We start from the raw sequence: 24,704 nt of genomic DNA, 5'->3' as shown, positions 1-24,704 counted from the left end.
ATTAGTCATCCTGCAAAAAAAATGAACCTTGACCTAAATTTCACCTTATACACAGACTAACTAAAAATTGATTATACATGTAAATGTGAAAATTCAAAGCATATTTAAAAAAGAAAACAGAAGAAAATATTCATGAACTGAAGTCAGACAAAGAGTTCTTAGGTATGATGTCAAAAGCCTAATCCACTAAAAACATGACAAGCTGGATTTCATAAAATTTAAAACCCCTGCTCTGCAAAATACACTGTGAAGAGAATAAAAATACACACCATAGACTTGGAGAAAATGTTGAGAAATCACTTATCTGACAAAGACTGGTATTCAGAGAATATAAAGACCTCTCAAAACTCAACAGAAGGAAAATAGAGTTTAAGTAAAAAATGGGTAAAAGACTTGAGCAGATACTTCATCAAAGAAGTTATATCAATGGAAAATAAGCACAAGAAAATATTTTCAACATCATTAGCCATCAGGAAGTGCAAATTAAATCCATAGTGAGGCTGAGGGCAGTGGCTCATACTTGTAATGCCAGCATTTTGGGAAGCCAAGGCAGGAGGATTGCTTGAGCTCAGGAGTTCCAGACCAGCCTGGTCAACATAGTGAGACCCTGTCTCTACTAAAAATAAAAAATAGCTGGGCATGGTGGCACACCCCTGTAGTCTCAGCTACTCGAGAGGCTGAAGTGAGAGGATTACTTGAGCCCTGGAGATTGAAATTACAGTGAGCTATGATAGCGCCACTGCACCCCTGCCTGGGCGACAGAGTGAGACCTTGCCTCCATAAAAACAAAACAAAAACATCATAGTAAGATACCACACCATTAGCTAAAATAAAAAAACTGACCTGACCAAGTGATGTCAAGAATGTGGAGTAACTGGAACTTGTACACATTGGTGGTGGGAATGCAGAATGATGCAGTCACTCTGGAAGAACACTTGTCAGCCTTTTATAAAGTTAAACATATGCTTACTATATGACCCACCAGTCCCACTCCTAGGTATCTACCTTAGCAAATGAAAAGTTATGGCCGGGCGCCGTGGCTCACGCCTGTAATCCCAGCACTTTGGGAGGCTGAGGCGGGCAGATCACAAGGTCAGCAGATCGAGACCATCCTGGCTAACATGGTGAAACCCCGTCTCTACTAAAAATACAAAAAAATTAGCCGGGCGTGGTGGTGGGTACCTGTAGTCCCAGCTACTCGGAAGACTGAGGCAGGAGAATGGCGGGAACGCGGGAGGCGGAGCTTGCAGTGAGTGGAGATCGCGCCACTGCACTCCAGCCTGGGCGACAGAGCTAGACTCTGTCTCAAAAGCAAACAAACAAGCAAGCGAACAAACAAACAAAAGTTATGGTCACATGAAAACTTGTATAGCAGTGTTTCATAAAGCTTTGTTTGTAATACCCCCAAACTGGAAACAACTGAAAACTTCTCCCGCTGGTAAATGGGTAAGTAATCTTTGGTACATCCATATGGTGAATGGAATACTACCCCGCAAAAAAAGGGACCCAGCAAGTTGGTTGGATCTCAAAGGTAACATTCTGAGTGAAAGAAGCCCGTCTCAAAGGTTTACATATTGTATTATTTCATTTATATGACAACCTCAAAAAGATGCAACTATAAATGTTAGAGAACAAATTAGTGGTTGCCAGGAGTTAGTGGGAGAATGTGGCCTTAAGGGAGCGGCACGAGGGAGTTTCTTAGGGTGATAGAGCTCTTTTGTGTCTGCATTGAAGCAGTGGCTATATGAATCTGTATTTTTTAAAACTTCTGGAACTGGCCAGTCACGGTGCCTTATGCCTGTAATCCCAGCACTTTGGGAGGCCAAGGCTGGAGGATCGTTTGAGCCAAGGTGTTTAAGACCAGCCTGGACAACATGGCAAAACCCCATCTCTGCAAAAAATACAAAAATTAGCCCGGTGTGATGGTGCATGCCTGTAGTCCCAGCTACTTGGGAGCCTGAGGTGAGAGGATCACTGGAGCCCAGGAGGTGGAGGCTGCAGTGAGCTGTGTTCGTGCCAGTGTACTTCAGCCTGGGTGACAGTGAGACCCTGTTTAAAAAAAAAAAAAATTAAACTGATAGAACTGTACATAAGAAAAGTCAATTTTACCACAGGCTAACTTAAAAATGAAATATATAAAATAATATTTACATGAATACAATAAAAATGTTAACATAAATAACATAGTTATGCAAAAAAGAACTTTACAAAAGAATTTCCAAAAGAAAAATGTTATAGTGAGAAGAATGGCATTGTTTTACAATTTTGCAAAATTTTTTTTCTGCCTTAACAGAAGACATTGGATTCAATTGTATATATATAATACTATGTATCTTACAGACTCAGCAAATCTCTACTGTACACTCATGAGACAATGAAAGTAAATTAGACAAGTCATTCCCAGTTTTTTTTTGTGAGATGGAGTTTCACTCTTGCCCAGGCTGGAGTGCACTGGCCTGATCTTGGCTCACTGCAACCTCTGCCTCCTGGGTTCAAGCAATTCTCCTGCCTCAGCCTCCCAAGTAGCTGGGATTACAGGCACGTGCCACCACACCCAGCTAATTTTTGTATTTTTAGTAGAGACAGGGTTTCACCATGTTGGCTAGGCTGGTCTGGAACTCCTGACCTCCAGTGATCCGCCCTCCTTGGCCTCCCAAAGTGCTGGGATTACAGGCATGAGCCACCACGCTTGGCCCCAGTATTGTTTTGAGAATACTTTTGACCTCATAGACCATTCTCCTAAAAAAAGATTTGGGGATTCTCCAGGGTTCCCTATGCCACACTTTGAGAACCACTGGCCTATGTTATAACTTTGTAGTAAAGGAAGTACTTTTCTTCTTATGATTAGTTTTAGGGAAAATATTACTTTATCCTTCACAGAAAAAAATTATTTAATATATTTATTGATTGAATTATGATATACAGTCATAATTTTAAAAGTCAAATTCAGATGTTTCTTTTTTTTTTTGAGACAGAGTTTGCCCAGGCTGGAGTGCAATGGCATGATCTTGGTCACTGCAACCCCCATCTCCCGGGTTCAAGCCATTCTCTTGCCTCAGCCTCCCAAGTAGCTGGGATTACAGGTGTGTGCCACCATGCCCCATGCCTGGCTAATTTCTGTACTTTTAGTAAAGACAGTGTTTCACCACGTTGGCCGGGCTAGATATTCAGATGATTCTCATACTTAAATGGTCATTTTGTTTATGATTTCCAGTAATAACCAGCCCTAGGAACCTTAAAAAAACCTTCCTTAAAGGGTTTTTTTTTAGGCTGGGCGTGGCAGCTCACGCCTATAATCCCAGTGCTTTGGGAGGCGGAGGTGGGAGGATCACCTTACGTCAGGAGTTTGAGACCAACCTGGCCAATATGGTGAAACCTCGTCTCTACTAAAAATAAAAAAAATTAGCTGAGCGTGGTGATGCACATCTGTAGTCCCAGTTACTCGGGAGGCTGAGGCAGGAGAATTGCTTGAACCTGGGAGGCAGAGGCCGTAGTGAGCCGAGATTGTGCCACTGCACTCCAGCTTGGGCGACAGAGTGAGACTCTGTCTCAGAAAAAAACAAAAGTTTTTTTCCATTATAGGAGAGTAGATATTGTTTTCACCATATGAGAGGAATGACTTACAAATTATTTACTGTCAAAACTTTAACATAGCCATTTCTTTTTTTTTTTTTTTTTTCCACTCCGAGACAGAGTCTTGCTCTGTTGCCCAGGCTGGAGTGCTATGGCCTGATCTTGGTTCACTGCAACCTCTGCCTCCCCGGTTCAAGCAGTTCTCCTGCTTCAGCCTCCTGAGTAGCTGGGATTACAGGCATGCACCACCATGCCCAGCTAATTTTTGTATTTTTAGTAGAGATGAGGTTTTACCAGGTTGGCCAGGCTGGTCTTGAACTCCTGACCTCGTGACTCCTGACCTCATGATCCGCCCGCCTCGGCCTCCCAAAGTGCTGGGATTATAGGCATGAGCCACCGCACCCGGCCACCATTTCTTTTTTAAAGTCAATAACGGGATTCCTTGTAAGGAGTGGCCTATCATGGGTGAAAAGATGCTTGTATACCCCATTTCAGGTTATACTGCACTGTTCTTTTGTTTGTTTGTTTTGTTTTGTTTAGACAGAGTTTCGCTCTTGTTGCCTAGATTGGAGTGCAATGGTGCGATCTTGGCTCACTGCAATCTCTGCCTCCCAGGTTCAAGTGATTCTCCTGCCTCAGCCTCCCGAGTAGCTGAGATGACAGGCATGCACCATCATGCCCGGCTAACTTTTTGTATTTTTAGTAGAGATGGGGTTTCTCCATGTTAATCAGGCTGGTCTCAAACTCCTGACCTCAGGTGATCTGCCTGCCTCGGCCTCTCAAGGTGCTGGGATTATAGGCGTGAGCCACTGCACCTGGCTCATACTGCACTGTTATGTGAGCAGTACTATTTTGCTTGGAAGCCATTTGCTGTCTATACATCAGAAAGTTTCACTTCCTAAGAAACTTCATGAAATCTATAAGCAGCTTCTTCGAAGATGGCCTTTTGTAATCTGCATATGACCCCAAATTCTGAAACTGACTAGGACTGATTGCAGCATCAGGAAGGAGGAACTTCCTGCCTCTGCAAGGTTTGAGCAATGTGGAGGTTGGGGCAGGTGCCACCACCCCGGGGCTTAGACTCAGTGAGTTTGCCTGGGACCCAGCTCTGTGAGCTTAACCAATATCTCAGAGTAAAGGCTATTAAGTAGGACACTCTGATCTGGTCTAAACTAATTTTGGCCTGGTGCAGTGGCTAACGCCTGTAATCCCATCATTTTGGGAGGTCAAGGCCAGAGGATTGCTTGAGCCCAGGAGTTTGAGACCAGCCTGGGCAACGTGGCAAAACATCGTTATTACTAAAAAATAAAAAATTAGCGGGATGTGGTGGCACACACCTATAGTCCCAGCTACTCAGGAGGCTGAGGTAGGAGGATCACGTCAGCCCGGGAGGTTTAGGCCAATGAACCAAGATGGGGCCACTGCACCCCAGCCTGGGAGATAGAGGAGGACCCTGTCTCAAGCAAACAACACAAGAAAATCCCATTATATTTGGAGTTGGCTGTGTTTCCCTCAGTAGGCAGGTTCATTATTGAGAGTTGGAGGCTTACCATCTAGCTAGTATTTGTGGATGGTTAGACTGCTTTTCCCTGCCAGTCTCTCGGAAGCAGTCAAGGCAACCAGGCCTTTAGTGGAAAAAGGAGAAGAGACAGGAATACCAGAGGCAGTCCCTCAACCTTGGATTTCTCAGCCTCCATAACTGTAAGAAATAAATTCGTTTTATTTATAAAATACCTAGTTTCAGGAATTCTGATATAGGTAACAGAAAATGAACCAATATAGTACCTATGGTCCAAGATCTTTAAAGGGAGCTCCTAGGTCCAATATCTGGAAGAAATGTTACAACTAAATAACAAAAAGATTAAAATATGGGTAAAGGACTTAGACATTTCTCTAAAGATGTACAAATAGTCAACAAGCACATGAAAAGATATTCAGCATCGGCCGGGCGCGGTGGCTCACGCCTGTAATCCCAGCACTTTGGGAGGCCGAGATGGGCGGATCACGAGGTCAGGAGATCAAGACCATCCTGACTAACACGGTGAAACCCTATCTCTACTAAAATACAAAATTAGCCGGGTGTGGTGGCGGGTGCCTGTAGTCCCAGCTACACGGGAGGCTGAGGCAGGAGAATGGCGTGAACCCGTGAGGCGGAGCTTGCAGTGAGTGGAGATCGCGCCACCACACTCCAGCCTGGGTGACAGAGCAAGACTCTGTCTCAAAAAAAAAAAAGAGAAAGAAAAGATATTCAGCATCATTACTTATTAGGGAAATGCAAATCAAGACCACAATGAGGTACCACATCATGTACAAGGAAATGTATAATATAGTACTATATAAATATATATAATATTATTTTTTTTTTTTTTTTTTTTTTTTTGAGACGGAGCTTACTCTGTTGCCCAGGTCTGGAGTGCAGTGGTGTGATCTCAACTCACTTTAAAAGAAGGAAATTTTGACACACTGATGAACCTTGAAAACATTTTAGTAAGTTAAATAACTCAGTCACAAAAGGAAAAACACTGTATGATTCGACTTATAGGAGGTACCTAGAATACTCACAATAGGGCAGACAGAAAGTAGAATGGTGGTTGTCAGGGATTTGGGGGACAGGGAGTGGAAAGTCTATAATGGACTTGGAGTTTCAGTTTGGGAAGGTGAAAAAGTTCTGGAGATGGACAGTGGTGTCGGTTGTCCCAAAATGAGAATGTACTTAAATGTTACAGAACTGTGTACACTTGGAAATGGTTAAAATGGGCCAGGCATGGTGGCTCACGCCTGTAATCGCAGCACTTTGGGAGGCCCAGGTGGGTGGAACACTTTGGGAGGCCCAGGTGGGTGGATCACCTGAGGTCAGGGGTTCGAGACCAGCCTGGCCAACATGGTAAAACCTCATCTCTACTAAAAATACAAAAATTAGCTGGGCATGGTGGTGCACACCTGTAATCCCAGCTACTCGGGAGGCTGAGGCATGAGAATTGCTTGAGCCCGGGAGGCAGAGGTTGCAGTGAGCCAAGATTATGCCCCTGAACTCCAGCCTGGGCAATAGAGGGAGACTCTGTCTCAAAGAAAAAAAAAAGGAATGGTTAAAATGATCAATTTTTGTTATGTATATTTTACCACGATTTTTAAAAATAGATGAGGTATTGATACTTCATTGACAATGTAGATGAACCCAGAAAACATTATGACAAGTGAAAGAAGGCAGAAATTGAAGGTCATATGTTGTGGTATGATTCCAATTATATGGAACATCCAAGATAGGTAAATTCATAGAAACACAAAGCAGATTGGTGGGTACCAGCGGCTGGGGGGAAGAGGGAACAGCGAGTGGCTGCTTGATGGGTACAAGGGTTGGTCTCCTTTGGTGTGAAGAAAATATTTTAGAACTAGAGGTGATGCTTGTTACAACTTTGTGAATATACTAAGTGCCTCTGAAATGTGTGTTTTAAATTGGCTAATTTTATATTATGTGAATTTCACCTCAATTTTTTGCAACAGAGACGCCTTCAGGGTGAGCAAAGGCCTGGAAACCAGTATGCAGATAAAGAAAAGGAGAGAAAGAGATAATCAGTGCATGCAGTTGTCAGCTGGCTGGGACCTGAGGAGAGTCACTTCTGGAGGCACCTGGTCTTTATCCCGGTCATCAGGTACAAGGCAGGCATTAATCCTGTGATCCTTATCTGAAGCTCAGGTTTGATTTGTTGTTTTCTTAAGTACCTAGTGTTATCCCCAAGCTTGTAATAATAGTTTCTTAATTGTTACAGCCAGTATCTCACCTTCAGAAGTAAGATGCTTAGGAAACCAAGACAAGGAACTGTGTGTTGCAAACACCATCATCCTGGAGAAGAGGTGGCAGGAAGTGACCTACAGAAAATGGAGCAATAGCCTAGAGCAAGAAACACAGAACAAAAGAGAAATGAGGGGTTAGGCAACCTCCTGGAAGCACCAACGGGACAAGCACATATTCAGGGGCCTCCTAACAGACTCGACTTCCAGCATCCTCAGATGCGGATAGACATGTGACATAGACATTCAAGACTGGAGAACTCAGGGACTTCTGATTTATATCAAGAAATGCAAAGGCTGGGCGCAGTGGCTCACGCCTGTAATCCCAGCACTTTGGGAGGTCGAGGCGGGCAGATCATGAGGCCAGGAGATCGAGACCATCCTGGCTAACACGGTGAAACCCCGTCTCTGCTAAAAATACAAAACATTAGCCAGGCATGGTGGTGGGCGCCTGTAGTCCCAGCTACTTTGGGAGGTTGAGCCAGAAGAATGGTGTGAACCCGGGAGGTGGAGCTTGCAGTGAGCCAAGATCGCGCCACTGCACTCTAGCCTGGGCGACAGAGTGAGACTCTGTTTCAAAAAAAAAAAGAAAAAAGAAATGCATACACAGCAGACCTGTGCCTGTGGAGTGGAATTCTGGAAAAGCTCACAGCCCAGAACATAATGCAGACTCCCCCAGCCACAGCACCTTCCAATCCTGAGAAGAGTGCTGATTCTCCATCTGAGCACCCATTCTCCTGCAACATAAGGGGAGAGGATTTCACCTAAGGTTCAGACCAGCATCTCTAAACCCAGCTTCCCACCTCGGCCTGTTGGTGGCACTTGTAGGAGAAGGGGAGATAGTATGAAAAGAGCCACAACTGGAGTCACCTGGACAGGGTGGAGCTTGATGGAAACTGACATTTGTGTCCGTTGGAGGCAAATGTAGAATTTGGTATCTTCCCTAGTGTCAGGCACATGAAACTCTCCAGTGCCCATGACTTTTGACAGTGACTTCAGAGCACATCTGGGAGACCCATGTGGCCCAGGCTTCACACAGGCAGGAGCTCAGCTTCACTCACAGCAGGATTCCTAGTGCCAAGAACACCACAGGTGCATAGCAGGTGATCAAAATAATTGTGTGTGGCTGAATCAGTGAGGGGTGAGAGAGAGGACTTGATCCTAGCTGCAAACTAAGAGACCTCATTAAAACCTAACGTGGCTGGGCACGGTGGCTCACGCCTGTAATCCCAGCACTTTGGGAGGCCAAGGCGGGTGGATCACCTGAGGTCAGGAGTTCAAGACAAGCCTGGCCAACATGGCGAAACCCCGTCTCTACTAAAAATACAAAAAATACAAAAAACTAGCTTGGCATGGTGGCGGGTGCCTGTAATCCCAGCTACTTGGGAGGCTGAGGCAGGAGAATCGCTTGAACCCAGGAGGCGGAGGTTGCAGTGAGCCGAGATTGCACCACTACACTCTAGCCCGGCGATAAGAGCGAAACTCCATCTCAAAGCAAAAAACAAACAAACAAAAAACACCTAACATGTGAGGTCCGGGAGGCTTTTTTTTGGGAGGCTGAGGATGGAAGATTGCTTGAGCCTAGGAGTTCAAGACCAACTTGGTCAACATAGTGAGACCCTGTCTCTGGGAAAAAAAAAAATTACCTGGGCATGGTTTCAGTCCTAGCTACTTGGGAGGCTGAGGCAGGAGGATTCCTAGAGCTCAGGAATTTGAGGTTATGATTGCGCCACTGCATTCCAGCCTGGGCAACAGAGCGACACCCTGTCCCTCTACAAAAACGATATATATATATATAGTGTATGTGTGTGATACCAGAAAAAAAAATAACCTATTCATTGTGGGGGACAAAAGAGCCTGACTTTGGAGGTGTATAAGCATGGAGTCGGGTTCAAATCAGGCTCTGATCTTTCTGGCTCTGTGGTATGGGGCAGGGCATATTACCAAGCTCAGCCTCAGCGTCTCTACCTGTGAAATGGGCTTGATTCGGTACCTACCACACAGGGCTACTGTAGAACTATATGAATTAATGTTTGTGAAATATTTAGCATGGTACTCGACACATGGTACTCAGGAAGAAACAACTCTGGATATTAAGTGCTTTGCACTTTGGTTTCCACAGAGCTAACAATTTTTACTGTCTAGCTTTGTGTCTTTGAGATTTTTGAGCTTTGAGAATGACCTCTTAAGACCCCAACACTTCTGGAAGTGGTCACACTTTGAGCTTTAGTAGCTGGCATATTTGTCAATTAGTTAACAGTGTGCTGCAAGCAAGTCCCTGTAGAGACTGTTCACGGGCATGAGCCACAGGGAATACAGTGCGAGGTCTGTGGAGGTGGCAGCTGAGGATGTCAACAGGGAAAGCACAGAGTACCAAAGACAAAAGTTGCCCAGGACAGTTCTGTGTTAGCTACCTGGTGGCAGCCTGGACACCCAAAGATAGAGCTGAAGACACCTCTAATACAAGAGGCGGATGCCCCGGAGACGTGGCTTATTCCTTGGCTGATTCCTCAGCCCCGCCATCGTGCAGCTTTGTGACTTCCTGGAGTGCCTACATGTAAGCAGGAAAGTCCCAGGATAAAGAAATGTGGATATTCCACATATTTTAAAAAGAACTGGAGGGATGAAGAGGACGAGCTGTCCCAGTAGGCCCGGGACTGCCCTGGTTTTAACACTGAATGTTCTACATCCTGATAACCCTTAGTCCCAGGCAAATCAGGCCAGTTGGTCATCTAATTGGAGGTTATCAAAGGAGGTTGATTTTAGCATTTTCTTCCCTTTCCTGTTACATTGAGACCATAGGGTGCAATTGAATAAACTTGATTCGATTTCTTCAAAAAAGCCAGAAATTGATCTAATAGGTTTTGCTCGTATTTGGTAATTGAATTGGACTGTATACAGTCTGCAGGTTTACGTTATTTTCCATTATATAATGGTACCGAATATCACAATGATTTTTAAAAATTAATGTCTTTAGTAGTGGATTACTAGGTGTTGAAATGCTTTATAATATACTTATGAAAAGGTTTGTACAAATAATTTTATCCTCCACGTGACATTTAGGAAAGTTTAGTCTGGCTGGGCGTGGTGGCTCACTCCTGTGATCCCAGCATTTTGGGAGGTCAAGGCGGGCAGATCACCTTAGGTTAGGAGTTCCAGACCAGCCTGGCCAACATGGTGAAACCCCGTCTCTACTAAAAACATACAAAAATTAGCCCAGTGTGGTGGCGTGCACATGTAGTCCTAGCTACTTGGGAGGCTGAGGCAGCAGAATCACTTGAATCTGGGAGTTGGAGGTTGCCGTGAGCCAAGATCATGCCACTGCACTCCAGCGCAGGAGACGGGGCGAGACTCTGTTTCAAAAAGAAAGAAAAGAGAAGAGAAAAGATGAAAAGAAAAGGAAAGGTTTAGTTTGAAACTCCGTTACTGAAAGTTCTTGGGGTTGGAGGAGGTGGGAGGCAGTATCTTTTTGCTGTTATATTTCTTATACTCCAGTGTCAGTGAAACTACATCATCCTTTGTAAAATCAATGAAATCCCTGTCAATTTATCTGATACTTTATCATCTATAATTTTTCAAGACATCTATTTGGTTGAAGTGCCTTCATCAATTGATGGACTGTACCTCAGTCTGGTTTGGCAATTTATATATTATTTTCATCTGAGTTTATCTTCTGTGTTTCATCGGCTTCACTAGGGTCCATGGTTCCAGTGGATGACAAGAAAACCCAATCTTCCATACAGGGTACAATTTGGCCATTGGTTTTAACTCAGGTCATGGCATAGCAGTTGCATTTCTATGGAAACAAAGCTAACCTTGGAAATGGACTCTAATCAAAGACTCACTAACATCAAACAAGTCATAACCACATTAAGTAATGACTTAAAGGCAAAAATCAATAGTAATTCACTTTGAGCATTTAAAGAGTCAGGCTCTCAGTCACTGTCTTTGAGATTATGAAAGGATAGCAGAAAACAGCTCATTCAACTGCCTTATTTAATAGATGAGCTCACAGAAATGAAGTAACTCAGTCAAAGTGACATTGGTTTTCATGGCTAAGTGCAGGAACTGGAAAATAATGGGAGTATTGTTAGAAATTACAATAATATTGAAATTTGACTTCAAGCTAATGAGTCAAGTATGAAGATATTAACTTCACAAACTCAATAGCAAACATGTCCTAAGAGAAAAGACAATTTTATTTAGCACTATCTTTTTTTTGCAAAAGATTTATAATAAGATACAGAAAATAAAGTTTGTCTGCTAAGAGAACAATGGATTACTTCCATAATTTCTTGAACAACTGTAATGAAGCCAGAGTATCCCAAGCTTCACTAGCCTGAAACAGTCTACCACATGAACATGAGGCTGTAGCCTCACACCTCTGAGTACCTCCTCACTATCCACATCTGCTCATGCCGGGGTTTAGTCCCTACCCAAGTGTCACCTTAGTCTTGCCCATGAGGACATACACAGTGGACTCAAGTGCAAGTCCACCTGTATTTTTGGGCCTTTCTCTCATGATGGTGGCTTTTGCTGTGATGCTCCCATGCCCTTCGAGCCCTGAGTGCAAGGCCGAGCTGCCCCACAGCCCCCTAGCTGCTGCTGAGTTCCCCACCCCACAGATGGGAGGTATGCTCCTCCCATTCTGGGTCTCAGTAGGTCACCTGGGCCCTGGTCCTCTGAAAGCCTATTGAATACAAGTCAGTAATACAAGACTGTTTTATTCATTACCCATACAATTCAAGAAATCCAATTTGCGAGCCAGTATTGACTTGAGGCGAAAACCTCCAGGGTCATTCTGCCCCAACTTGAATCCTGGCACCACTTATTGCTATGTGATCTCAGATGCCATAACCAATCTCTCTAATTCTGTTTCCCTGCATTTAAAATGCAGACAATGCCCATGGTTTGCCCTAATGACTCAATGACTGTGTATTAAAGGGCTTATTATTGGCCTGTCATGTCTCAATAAATGTGCTACCGTTCTTTCTCTGTGTTGACCCTGGATGTACAATTGCAAATAAAACAAATACTTGTCTTCAGGATGCTTGCAGTCTAGTGGGCCAGTTGGATTTATTTCAGTTCAACTATTGGCTAACAGATGAACAATAAAAGGTATTGTCAAAAAGATGAACATCCAGAAAGAGTCTATTTGGTATACAGATAATTGTGATAAATACAACAAAAATATGTGCACAGGGTAAAAGTAACAGGGAGAGTGACCAGGAGACTTTAAAATTATAGTAATGTGATCCAGGCTACATTGACTGGCACTTCCCAAACACTCTCCACAGGGGAACCAGGATGGGATCAATCCTAAGACCTTCTCACTCATTCAACTAAGGCAGTGAGGAATGGGAACAGACAGAAAGGGGTGGTTTAAGCCAGCACTCAAAGTGTTAAAATCAAACCAGTGGAAAAGGATCAGCTGACCAGGCTGAAGGGAAAGGCAAACTAACCAAAGGAGGTGACACAATGCTCAGCGAGTCAACAGCAAGAAGACAAGGGTCTTGGCTGTGGCTTCCACTGGAGTTCGGAGGTACGGAATTTTCCTCCTACGCAGTGGCCTTCAGTGTTGTGCTTGTTGATCCTTAAAAGAATGTTGGTCAGGTGCAGTGGCTTGTGCCTTTAACCCCAGCACTTGGGGAGGCCAAGGCAGGAGGATCCTTGAGGCCAGGAATTTGAGACCAGACCGAGCAACAAAGTGAAACCAACCTTGGCTCTACAACAGCAACAACAACAAACTAGCTGGGCATGGTGGTGCACGCCTGTAGTCTCAGCTACTGTGGAGGCTGAGGTGGGAAGATTGCTTGAGCACAGGAATTTGAGGCTGCAGTGAGCTATGATCATGTCACTGTACTCCAGCCTAGGTGATAGAGTGAGACCCTGTCTCCTAAGGAAAAAAAAAATGTTAACAAACTGTTTAACACCCCCTGTATACTTTTAAGTTGACATTTAAGTTTACCATTAGTTTGTAGATAAAGAATGTATTTTCCAGGATATTGTAGACTGGCTTTCAGTATATTTTTGTCAGACTTTTGAGGCCAATTTGGCTCTTTTGCTTAATGGAAAATGGGAGTGTTTAGGTCTCAGGGTATGCTCATGAGTAGGCTGGGATGGGTGGGAGGCTTTGGTGAGGTGGCAGAAGGGTGATTGGACTGGGAGGAAAAGAGGAACTTGGAGAACAGAGACACTTCAGGGAGCAGGTTAGCTGTAAGAAAAAGTACATGCTTAGGACGAGGGCCTGGAAATTGGTCATCTAAAAGCTATCCATGGCCACGTAACCCCTGAAAAGTCTTTCCATATTACAAGGGGTATACATACCCTAGTTTGAACACCAACGCTTACGTTCTCTCAAGTTCACAGTGTGTGCCAGGATTGGGTGAATTAAAAAGTGTAGCATCAGGGTAGACAATGATAGTAGTGCTAGGCAAAATTACTCAAAACTTGGACACAAAGTAAAGAGATTCCACTTCCATCAATGTCATGCTATAAGACGACTGTCTGACAAACCCACCCAATGGTCTTCTGACTCAAAGGGTTTTGACTATTTATTTTTGATATTATGACTGATTAGGCTCAGATATTTTACAACCCTGTAAAGTTAGAAATTGTGTCCTAAGAAACTGATGAGTTGGTTTTCTTTTCCATGGTGGAAAAATGAGAACCCCCAACTGCTACAGTTTGATTGCCCAATAGGACATTAACTGGGGCTACATCTAATGTACTGACATTAATTCATCCTTCCATTTTGTTCACACTGACTGTAATAATCCTAATTTTTCAAATTCTCTTTTGAACCCACTTTATGGGTTCCCTTATTACTGAGATAAATAAAATGTGGGCATGTGCTCACTATCTCTTGGGTAAGATTTTTTTTTGTTTGTTTATTTGTTTTTGTTTTTTGAGATGGAGTCTCACGGTGTTGCCAGGCTGTAGTGCAGTGGCGTGACCTTGGCTCATGCAACCTCTGTCTCCCGGTTTCAAGCGATTCTCCTGCCTCAGCCTCCCGAGTAGCTGGAATTACAGGCATCCACCACCACACCTGACTAATTTTTGTATTTTAGTAGAGATGAGGTTTCTCCATGTTGGCCAGGCTGGTCTCAAACCCCTGACCTCAAGTGATCTGCCTGCCTTGGCTTCCCAAAGTGCTGGGATTACAGGCGTGAGCCACCGCGCCCAACAAGATTATGTATTTTTTTTTTTTTTTTTTAACATTCAGAGAACTATATGTTGACAGAAATCTAAACAAAGTGTCCAGAAGGTGCAAGGAAAGGTTTTGCAATATGGAAAGGGAAACTTGGAGAAGACCTGGTGGAGACCATACTTGAGCTGAGTCTTAACAGGAATTAGACAAATGGCTGGAGGAGAAGGAGAAAGAGGCTATTTCAGACTGAGGGAGCCTCACATGTGATGGGAGCCCAATGACATGGGTGTAGAAAAATGCCAGGAGAGAAGGCTGACAGGTGGGCAGAGGCCAGAGCCTGAGGCATTCATGTCATGCTAATGCGCCAGAGGCTTTTCCTTCATGAAAATGGGATATCTTGAAGAATTTTTAGCAAGAAAGTGACGTAGTAAGATAGATTTGTATTTCAGAAAGACCATTTTTTTTCAAACTTTTAGGTTTAGGGGTACATGTGCAGGTTTGTTATATAGGTAACCTAGTGTCATGGGGGTTTGTTGTACAGATTGTTTTGTCACCCAGGTACTAAGCCTAATACCCAATAGTTATTTTTTTTCAAATCCTCTCCCTCCTCCCACCCTCCACCCTCAAGCAGTCCCCACTGTCTCTTGTTCCCCTATTTGTGTCATTGAGTTCTTATCAATTAGCTTCCACCTATAAGTGAGAACATGTGGTATTTGGTTTTCTGTTTCTGTGCTAGTTTGCTAAGGATAATAGCCTTTAGCTCCATGAGTGGTCAAGCAAAAGATATGATCTTATTATTTCCTATGGCTGCATACTATTCCATGGCATGTATGTACCACATTTTCTTTATCCAGTCTGTCATTGATGGCTGTTTAGGTTGATTCCATGTCTTTGCTATTGTGAATAGTGCCACCATAAACATACATGTGCATGTGTCTTTATGATAGAATGATTTATATTCCTCTGGGTAATATACCCAGTGATGGGACTGCTACGTTGAATGATAGTTCTGTTTTTAGCTCTTCAAGGAATTGTCACAGTGCTTTCCACAATGATTTGAACTAATTTACACTCCCGCCAACAGTGTAAAAGCATTCCCTTCTCTCTGCAACCTTGTCAGAATCTGTTATTGTTTGACTTTTTAATAATGGCTATCTTGACTGGTGTGAGATGGTATCTCACTGTGGTTTTGATTTGCATTTCTCTAATGATAAGTGATATTGAGCTTTTTTTTATATGTTCATTGGCCGCAGGTATGTTTTCTTTTGAAAATTGTCTGCTCATGTCCTTTGCCTACTTTTTAATGGGGTTGGTTTTTTTTTTCTTGTTGATTTGTTTGAGTTCCTTATATTAATAGAGGCTGGATATTAGACTTTCGTCAGATGCATAGTTTGCAAAAATTTTCTCCCATTCTGTAGGTCGTTTACTCTATTGATAGTTTCTTAACTATGTAGAAGCTCTTACATTTAATTAGATCCCATTTGTCAATTTTTGCTTTTGTCACAATTGCTTTTGGTGAGAAAGACTAATTCTGTGTGAAGAGTACATGCATAAGTGGAAGTGAACCCAAAGATATACAGCAAACTACTGAGAAATTGGAAGGGTATGAACTAAGGCAGTAAGCAGGCGTAGAACAATCTGACTTTGATGTACGAGTGGTGAAAGAGATAGGACGTGAGAAAGGGCATAAGCAAGATTTGATCATTGACTATGCGAGGGTGACAAGGAAAAAGAGGAGTTGACTTACATCAGCAGTTCCTGCTTCTGGCATGGAGACGGTTGTGAAGACTACAGGGACAGCAGGCAGCATGCTGCATACATTTCTAGCATGTGAAACAGAAGTAGGGCAAGGAAAAATGTCCTTACATTCCTACTTTTTACATGATTCACACACATTGTAGAATAAACCCTTTGCCTGGGTCACTCAAAATTCCACCTTATTATTATTATTATTACACTCTAAGTTCTAGGGTACATGGGCACAATGTGCAGGTTTGTTACATAGGTATACATGTGCCATGTTGGTTTGCTGCACCCATTAACTCATAATTTACATTAGGTATTTCTCCTAATGCTATCCCTCCCCCTACCCCCCACTCCACAACAGGCCCTCGTGTGTGATGTTTCCTGCCCTGTGTCAAGGTTTTCTGTCCTTGTGATAGTTTGCTCAGAATGATGGTTTCCAGCTTCATCCATATCCCTACAAAGGACATGAACTCATCCTTTCTTATGGCTGCATAGTATTCCATGGTGTATATGTGCCACATTTTCTTAATCCAGTCTATCATTGATGGACATTTGGGTTGGTTCCACGTTTTTGCTATTGTGAATAGTGCCACAATAAACATACATGTGCAGGTGTCTTTATAGTAGCATGATTTATAATCCCCCGGGTATATACCCAGTAATGGGATCATTGGGTCAAATGATATTTCTAGTTCTAGATCCTTGAGGAATCACCACACTGTCTTCTACAATGGTTGAACTAGTTTACACTCCCACCAACAGTGTAAAAGCATTGCTATTTCTCCACATCCTCTCCAGCATCTGTTGTTTCCTGACTTTTTAATGATCACCATTCTAACTAAAATCCCACCCTTTTTATAAAATGTTTGCCTGGTCCTTCTGACTCTGAATCATCTTGGTATGTATAATTGCCAAATATACTTTTTTTTCAGATGGCAATTCACATCTGCCTTTTAGCCTAGTGCTGAATGGAAGGCAAATCATTGAGGAGGTTCAGTAAGGATAGTTCTCCATGAAAAAAAAAAAAAAAAGCGCCAACCAAACTGAATACTCTCAAATAGGACTCATTATGCATTGCAAATACTGAAAACAAGTTTTGATTAGAACTTTATCTTAAACTAAAATCTGTTGCTAGGCTTACCCTTGTAATCCCAGCACTTTGGGAGACCAAAGCGGGCAGATCACCTGAGGTCAGGAATTTGAGACCAGCCTGGCCAACATGGTGAAGCCGCATCTCTACTAAAAATACAAAAGTTAGCCGGGCGTCGTGGTGATCCCAGCTACTCAGGAGGCTGAGGCCAGAGAATTGTTTGAACTCGGGAGGTGGAGGTTGCAGTGGACTGATATTGTGCCACTATACTCTAGCCTAGGTGACAGAGTGAGATACCGTCTGAAAAAACAAAAAAAATTATCTGGGTCTGGTAGTATGCGCCTGTGGTCCCAAGCTATTGGGAGGCCGAGACAGGAGAATCGCTTGGGCCCGGGAGGCAGAGGTTGCAGTGAGCCAAAATCGCACCACTGCACTCCAGTCTGGGCGACAGAGCAAGACACCATCTCAAAAAAAAAAAAAAAAAAAAAAATTATCTGGGTGTGGTAGTATGCACCTGTAATCCCAGCTACTTGGGAAGCTGAGATAGGAGAATTGCTTGAGCCTGAGAGGCGGAGGTTGCAGTGAGCCGAAATTGCACCACTGCACCCCACACTCCAGCCTGGGTGAGAGAGCGATTATTCCATCTCAAAATGAAAAAAAAAATCTGTGAAAATAAGTTTATCTTAACATATTAGGTTACAATTGCAATTACAAAGTAGTGCTTGGAACAAACAAAATTAAGTGAAGTGTGTTTTAAACATTTAGACAATTATCGTAAGACAGTGTGATGTCCTTTCACACAGGGAACAGCAGACAGGTGCAGAAAGAGCAGCAAAGATACCATGTGACCATGTGGAGGTATTGCTTTATACACCTTGGCTGGTATCTGGGCCATGCAGGTGCCAGCTCTGGATTTCCTTCCCAGCAGACAACTGCCAGTACAAGGAGACTCACATACATTATTGAACAACTCAATTGCATCACACTTTTAAAAAGATTCAAATTATATATAAAAGTGATGAATTCAATACCATTTTCCCCTTTCTGTTGATTACCAAGTGACCACACAAGGGAATATTTAGGGTCGTGTGGTGGTAGATGCATAACTCTACCTATTTCTCTTGAACTCCTGGTCTCAAGTGATCCTCCCACCTCGACCTCCCAAAGGCCTTACAGGCCTGAGCCACTGCACCTGGCCCATCCATGCGTCAAAATCCACATTAACTATACACTACAGAGAGTTAACTTTATGCAAAGTAAAGTGGGATCTTAGGGTAGAACGGCTGGTAGGACAAATGAACTTAATTATATTACAAAGGTATTTTATAACCTCGCCAGAGTGAATGGGGAAAAATACATCGATTTGAGTAAATAAATAAATAAATAAAATTTTGATTGATTACTCAATTTATTTGTGTAAATAAAATAGAAATTGAATTGATTTGGAAAACTTTTGACTGGCTATCAGGACAAAGACAAAAAGAACTGTACATAAACACTACAGTTGGAAAACTTGCTTCCACAGAGTTAGAAATTCTGAAACTACATGTATTGTTAACATACACACACACTCACACAAGTAGAGAGAGAGAGAACACAGCACCCAGGTCCATGTCATTGCTGGGAGAATGAAGTGCTGCCCATAGACCCAGAAAGGACAACGGGAAGCTTGTGCATGGTCTCTCGTGGACTCTGCTGCCTCTTACCTTTGCTGATTTTCATCTGTATCCTTTCACTGTAATAAACTGTAACTATGAGTAAAATAGCTTTTTGGGGTTCTTCTAGTGAATCATTAAACCAGAGAATAGTCTTGGGGATTAAAGACTCTCAGTTATTAGATACCCTATTTTAGCATTAAGTTTAACCCAATCTTAAAATCCAGCTTTCTGTAATCCCAGCACTTTGGGAGGCCGAGGCGGGCGGATCACGAGGTCAGGAGATCGAGACCATCCTGGCTAACACGGTGAAACCCCGTCTCTACTAAAATACAAAAAACTAGCCGGGCGAGGTGGCGGGCGCCTGTAGTCCCAGCTACTCGGGAGGCTGAGGCAGGAGAATGGCGGGAACCCGGGAGGCGGAGCTTGCAGTGAGCTGAGATCGGGCCACTGCACTCCAGCCTGGGCGACAGAACGAGACTCCGTCTCAAAAAAAAAAAAAAAAAAATCCAGCTTTAAGACCAGATGATTAATTTATTTAAAGCGAAAAATCTCAACAAAAGTATTAAATAGAAATCAGCAAGGCTAGGCACAGTGGCTCACACCTATAATCCCAGTACTTTGGGAGGCTGAGGTAGGAAGATTGCTTGAGCCCAGGAGTTGGAGACCAGCCTGGGCAACATAGTGAGACACTGTCTCTACCAAAAATAAAAAAGGTGCCAGGCATGGTTTTATGCACCTGTGGTCCCAGCTACCCAGGAGGCTGAGGTGGAAGGATCACTTGAGCCCAGGAGGTCAAGGCTGCAGTGAGCTGTGATCGCGCCACTGAACTCCAGCCTAGGTGACAGAGCAAGATTCTGTATCAAAAAAAAAAAGCAAATTGAATTTCTCCTCTTAGGAAAAAGAACTGTATTAGCATATATTACTCTGACATAGCTGATATGGCAATATCAACCATCAAAGATATAATGGTATACTTATCTGGTATAATTTATAAATTTGCCTCAGTAGAATCACAGCCTATTCTGTAGTTAAATATATACACTGCTAGTATTATAGCAAACTTTAGTGGCTTTTGTGATAAAGAAAATAAACTTCAAAAACTTTCATTATTCCCTCTAGAATAACTTTATTGTGAGTCTTTTTAAGAAGACAGTCCAGGCTGGGCACAGTGGCTCACACCCCTAATCCCAGCACTTTGGGATGTTGAGACGGGCAGATCACTGGAGGTCAGGAGTTGGAGGCCAGTCCAGCCAACATGGTGAAACCCTGTCTCTACTAAAAATACAAAAATTGGCTGGGTGTGGTGGCAGGTGCCTGTAGTCCCAGCTACTCGGGAGGCTGAGGCACCACAATCGTTTGAACCCAGGAGGCGGGGGTTGCAGTGAACTGAGATCGCACCACTGTACTCTGAACTGAGCAACAGAGTGAGACTGTCTCAAAACAGAACAAAAAAAGTCTACAAAATTTTCTGTTTCATGGATACAGGAATCAGAAAATGATACCCAAGCTCATAAGTGGCATAAACATAATACTCAAACAGCATGACATAATGCATACATTCCCTTTGTGTTTTGAAAACTATTATTTAAAACAATCATTCAGAAAAGTAGACAAATCTGGCTGGGTGTGGTGGCTCACGCCTGTAATCCCAGCACTTTGGGAGGTCGAGGAGGGTGGATCACCTGAGATCAGGAATTCAAGAACAGCCTGGCCAACATGGTGAACTTGTCTCTACTAAAAATACAAAAGTTAGTCATGTCGTGGCATGCACCTGTAATCCCAGCTACTCGAAAGGCTGAGGCAGGAGAATTGCTTGAACCCGGGAGGCAGAGGTTGCAGTGAGCCGAGATTGAGCCACTGATCTAGGCTGGGCGACAAGAGCGAAATTTTGTCTCGGGGAAAAAAAAAAAAGGCCAGGCCAGCATGGTGAGTCCGAGGGGGCGGATCACTTGAGGTCAGAAATTCAAGACCAGCCCAGTCAACATGGTTAAACCCCGTCTCTACTAAAAATACAAAAATTAGCTGGGCGTGGTGACGTGCACCTGTAATCCCAGCTACTCCACAGGCTCAGGCAGGAGAGTCGCTTGAATGCGGGAGACAGACGTTGCAGTCAGCCTAGATCACGCCACTGATCTAGGCTGGGTGACTGTAGCCTGGGTAACAGAGCGAGACTCTGTCTCAAATAAAAAGTAACAGTCAAAGACTTCTGCAAAGTGTGTGTGTGTGTTTGGGGGTGGTGGGTGGGAAGAGAAAGAGAGGCTTTTTTTTTTTTTAGACGAAGTCTCACGCTGTCGCCCAGGCTGGAGTGCAGTGGCACCATCTCGGCTCACTGCAACCTCCGCCTCCTGGGTTCAAGCGATTCTCTTGCCTCAGCCTCCCAAGTAGCTGGGATTACAGGTGCCCACCACCACGGCTGGATAATTTTTGTATTTTTAGTAGAGATGTGTTTTCACCATGTTGGCCAGGCTGGTCTGGAACTCTTGACCTCAGGCAATCCGCCTACCTCTGCCTGCCAAAGTGCTGGGATTACAGGCGTGAACCACCCAGCCCGGCCTGAAGAAATTCTTAAATGAAATAACTTTAATTCAATTAAAATTATTAATCTTGTTAATAGAAATTTTATTCTTTTTTCTATTGATGTTTGTAAAAAGATCAAAATATATTATTGTTTTGTAGCCTTTTCTTTTTTTTCTTTTTTTTTTTTTTGAGACAGAGCCTCACTCTGTCACCCAGGCTGGAGTGCAGTGATGCTATCTTGGCTCACTGCAACCTCCGGCTCCCAGGTTCAAACTATTCTCCTGCCTCAGCCTCCCGAGTAGCTGGGATTACAGGCGTGGGCCACCAAGCCCGGCTAATTTTTTTGGTGTTTTTTTTTTTTTTAAGTAGAGACAGGGTTTCACCACGTTGGCCAGGCTGGTCTCTAACTCCTGACCTCAGGTGATCCAGCCGCCTCGGCCTCCCAAAGTGCTGGGATTACAGGCGTGAGCCACTGCACCAGGCCTCTAGGCTTTTTTATACTTCAGTATTACGTAAATATCTTTCAAATTAAATAAACATAAAAAGCCAGGCTTTTCCAACTGTGTCCTACACATTCTGCAAGATATTAATCATGTTTCAAGAATAAAAAGTGTTCAAGTACGTTTGGGAAACATTGCTATTATATTATTTTCTTCTTGGAGAATCATAGAAAAACTTGAGAGGTTGGTGGGTTGGCGCAAACCAAGACCAAAACTGTACTGCAATCACTACCAAACCCCCCCGAGTTTGCTCCTCCCCACGTGCTAGGCTCAGTCCACTCTCCGGAAAAAGAAATCAGACGAAGGGGGTTCTCGAGATGACGTATTTCCCGCGCGCCGCGAAGTCCTGACGCCAAGGCGCCAGTCGCGAGGTGAAGGCGGGGTCTGAAGTGGGCGTGGCGTCGCTAGAGGCTACTCAGGCTCGGGACCCGTTCTAGAGGCGGGAGCTGGGGTGCGGGGCGGGGCCTCCTGCCTGGCGCCCGCCTGTGGGGAGGCGGGACGGGGCACAGTTGCTTGACCATCCAGCCCGCCCCTGACGCCGCCGGCAACTGCGAGAGTCGGGGTCGGAGTGGTTTGCTAAGTGGTTGGTTACTAGAGCTGCGGTCTTTTGCTAACCTGACCCGCAGCTTCAGCCTCCGCCGCCTCCTCAGCCCTCGGCGCCGCCGCTGGCGCCGCCGCCCGACCCGCAGGCCGCCGCGGTCCCAGGCCATGAGGGCGCGGCACCGCCGCCGCGTCCGCGCGTCGCCGGCCGGCGCGGAGCGCCCCGAGCGTGGCGCGGGCATGGCCGCGGCATGAGCGTGGAGCCGCCGCCGGAGCCGGAGGAGAAGGCGGCGTCGGAGCCTGAGGCGGGAGCCATGCCGGAGAAACGCGCGGGCGCGCAGGCCGCGGGGAGCAGCTGGGTGAGCGCGGGCGCGGGGCGGGGCGGCCTGAATCCCGGGAAGGCTGGGTGGGGTCGCACCTGGGGCCCGCGAGCCCGTCGCTCTGGGCAGGGGCTTCGGCTCTCGGAAAGCGGGTCTTTTTCCGTGGAGGGGGAGGCGAATTCATCACGAATACAGGGTTTCCCTACTGACTGCTCATTGCAGACAGAACTTTACAGGATTTGGTTATTGTTTCAAAAGGCGCTAGACATGGGACAGTGAATATAAGTAGTCATTTGGTTATTCCAGAGTTCTCCATCCCTGTAACAGTGGATAACAGTTTTCCTGGCGCAGTTTCTGCCCAAGTCTACATGGAAAACGGGTAGGGAGCATTTGAATCAGACCGTCGACCGGGAAGTTGGCGGCAGATGCCGGGCAGCGCCTCGCTGCTCCTTCCGTGTCCTCCCGGCGTCGGAGGGGCGGTCGCAGCGACGGGGAGCAGAGTTTCAGGGGCGTTGCTGGGGACCAGCTGAGGAGCAAGTTAGGCCGGCCTCTTTCTCCAGTTTTACTTTTACTTGAGGTCGAGATGGCTTCTGACAATAATACAGAAGCAATTGGGCCCTGACTTAATTGGCCTGGTTTCGGCAGAACAGGCCTTGTCTGTGTCAGTGGTTTCATATGGTGGAATATCCGAGAGGGTTTGTCGTTTCTTAAGGCCTAAGCTTAAAGAGGACTTTTTGTTTTTTGGTCTTAGTACCCGAAATATAGAGAATGTTACAGTGAATAGAAACTCTGACACAATGGGAAAGTTTTCCCAAAGAAAAGTAGAAATTTAAATACATGCTTTTTGGCTTTAGATTTTAGCGTACATACCTGATTTTGTTTTAGTTGAAGAATGCTAAGTGTTTACATGAACGTATTTGGGGGATGTAAATCCCTATTAGTTTGGGAGGGCAGGTGAAGCAGGAGGAGCACTAGGTAGAACGGAGCCGGCAGAGCTGGTTTTTCGTCCTGATTTTGCCTGAACAGTGCGCACTCTGGACAGGGTATTGAAACAGCCTTGCTCCTCAGTGCCTAATCTGTAAAATGAGGACTTAGTTGAAGTCCCCTCCCAGCCCAAGTGACTCCCTAGTTTTGAAAAGCATTCAAAGTTAAGATCTGTAATATGAGAAGCTTATCTTGTCGGGGGAGAGGAATTCTGTAGAATTGCTTTCTCTCATTTTGATTCGTGTTAGGTAGACTTGTCCTCTTCCTGCTTGCTACACAAAACTAAAGCACCAGTTCCTCCTTCTGTCTTCTGTCTTCCATGAATTGATGGACAGTAATAACTAACCGGTGGCCCAGCTAGTAACCTGCGAGGTAGCTTCCTTCATCCCTTCCCATACTTAAAAAAACCAGAAAGTCCAGCTAAGTTTATTAGATACAGATTTTAGGTTTTTATCATCTCCTATGCATTCTTGTGCTCATTTCCTCAGCATTTTTGACCCAGACTTGGGACTATCTCTTTCAAGACCCTTGCTCACCCCAGCGTCAGTCCACCTTGCACATGGCTGAGTAGTGTGTTCTAGCATGTGAAGATGATCATTACTGCTGTCCTTAATTTTTTTCATTGGCTCCTTATGACTTACAGAATAAAAAATAAATTGGCAGGTTGGAGCATTATTAGCATAGTGATTAGACGAGCATGCTTGGAATCCCAGTTTCCACAGTTTGGTAAGTTAACGTAACTCCTGATTAATAATGTCATTTACCTCATAGGGTTGTAAGGGTTGCTGCAACTTGGCATCTAGTAAGCCCTTAATACATATTAATGTTATTATTTTT

At 44.4% G+C, this 24,704-nt stretch overlaps 2 protein-coding genes across 2 annotated transcripts in view; one reads left to right on the top strand and one right to left on the bottom strand.

Moving 5' to 3' along the window:
• LOC108512018 (prothymosin alpha) overlaps window positions 1-22,805 on the bottom strand; it is a 28,805-nt gene extending 6,000 nt beyond the window's left edge. Inside the window, 1 exon segment of the mRNA XM_017847067.1 lies at window positions 22,707-22,805. Within this exon segment, the coding sequence (XP_017702556.1) occupies window positions 22,707-22,805 (99 nt within the window).
• SLC71A2 (solute carrier family 71 member 2) overlaps window positions 22,481-24,704 on the top strand; it is an 80,958-nt gene continuing 78,734 nt past the window's right edge. The window contains exon 1 of the mRNA XM_017847078.1: window positions 22,481-22,922. Coding sequence (XP_017702567.1) covers window positions 22,815-22,922 — 108 coding nt within the window. The 5' untranslated portion in view covers window positions 22,481-22,814. The remainder of the gene's footprint in view (window positions 22,923-24,704) is intronic.

The sequence above is a fragment of the Rhinopithecus bieti genome, unplaced genomic scaffold (assembly GCF_001698545.2).
Source record: "Rhinopithecus bieti isolate Rb0 unplaced genomic scaffold, ASM169854v2 scaffold_29034, whole genome shotgun sequence".
Lineage (NCBI taxonomy): Eukaryota > Metazoa > Chordata > Mammalia > Primates > Cercopithecidae > Rhinopithecus > Rhinopithecus bieti.
Note: the sequence above shows the minus strand (reverse complement) of the source record. Positions and strands in the feature narration are given on the sequence as shown.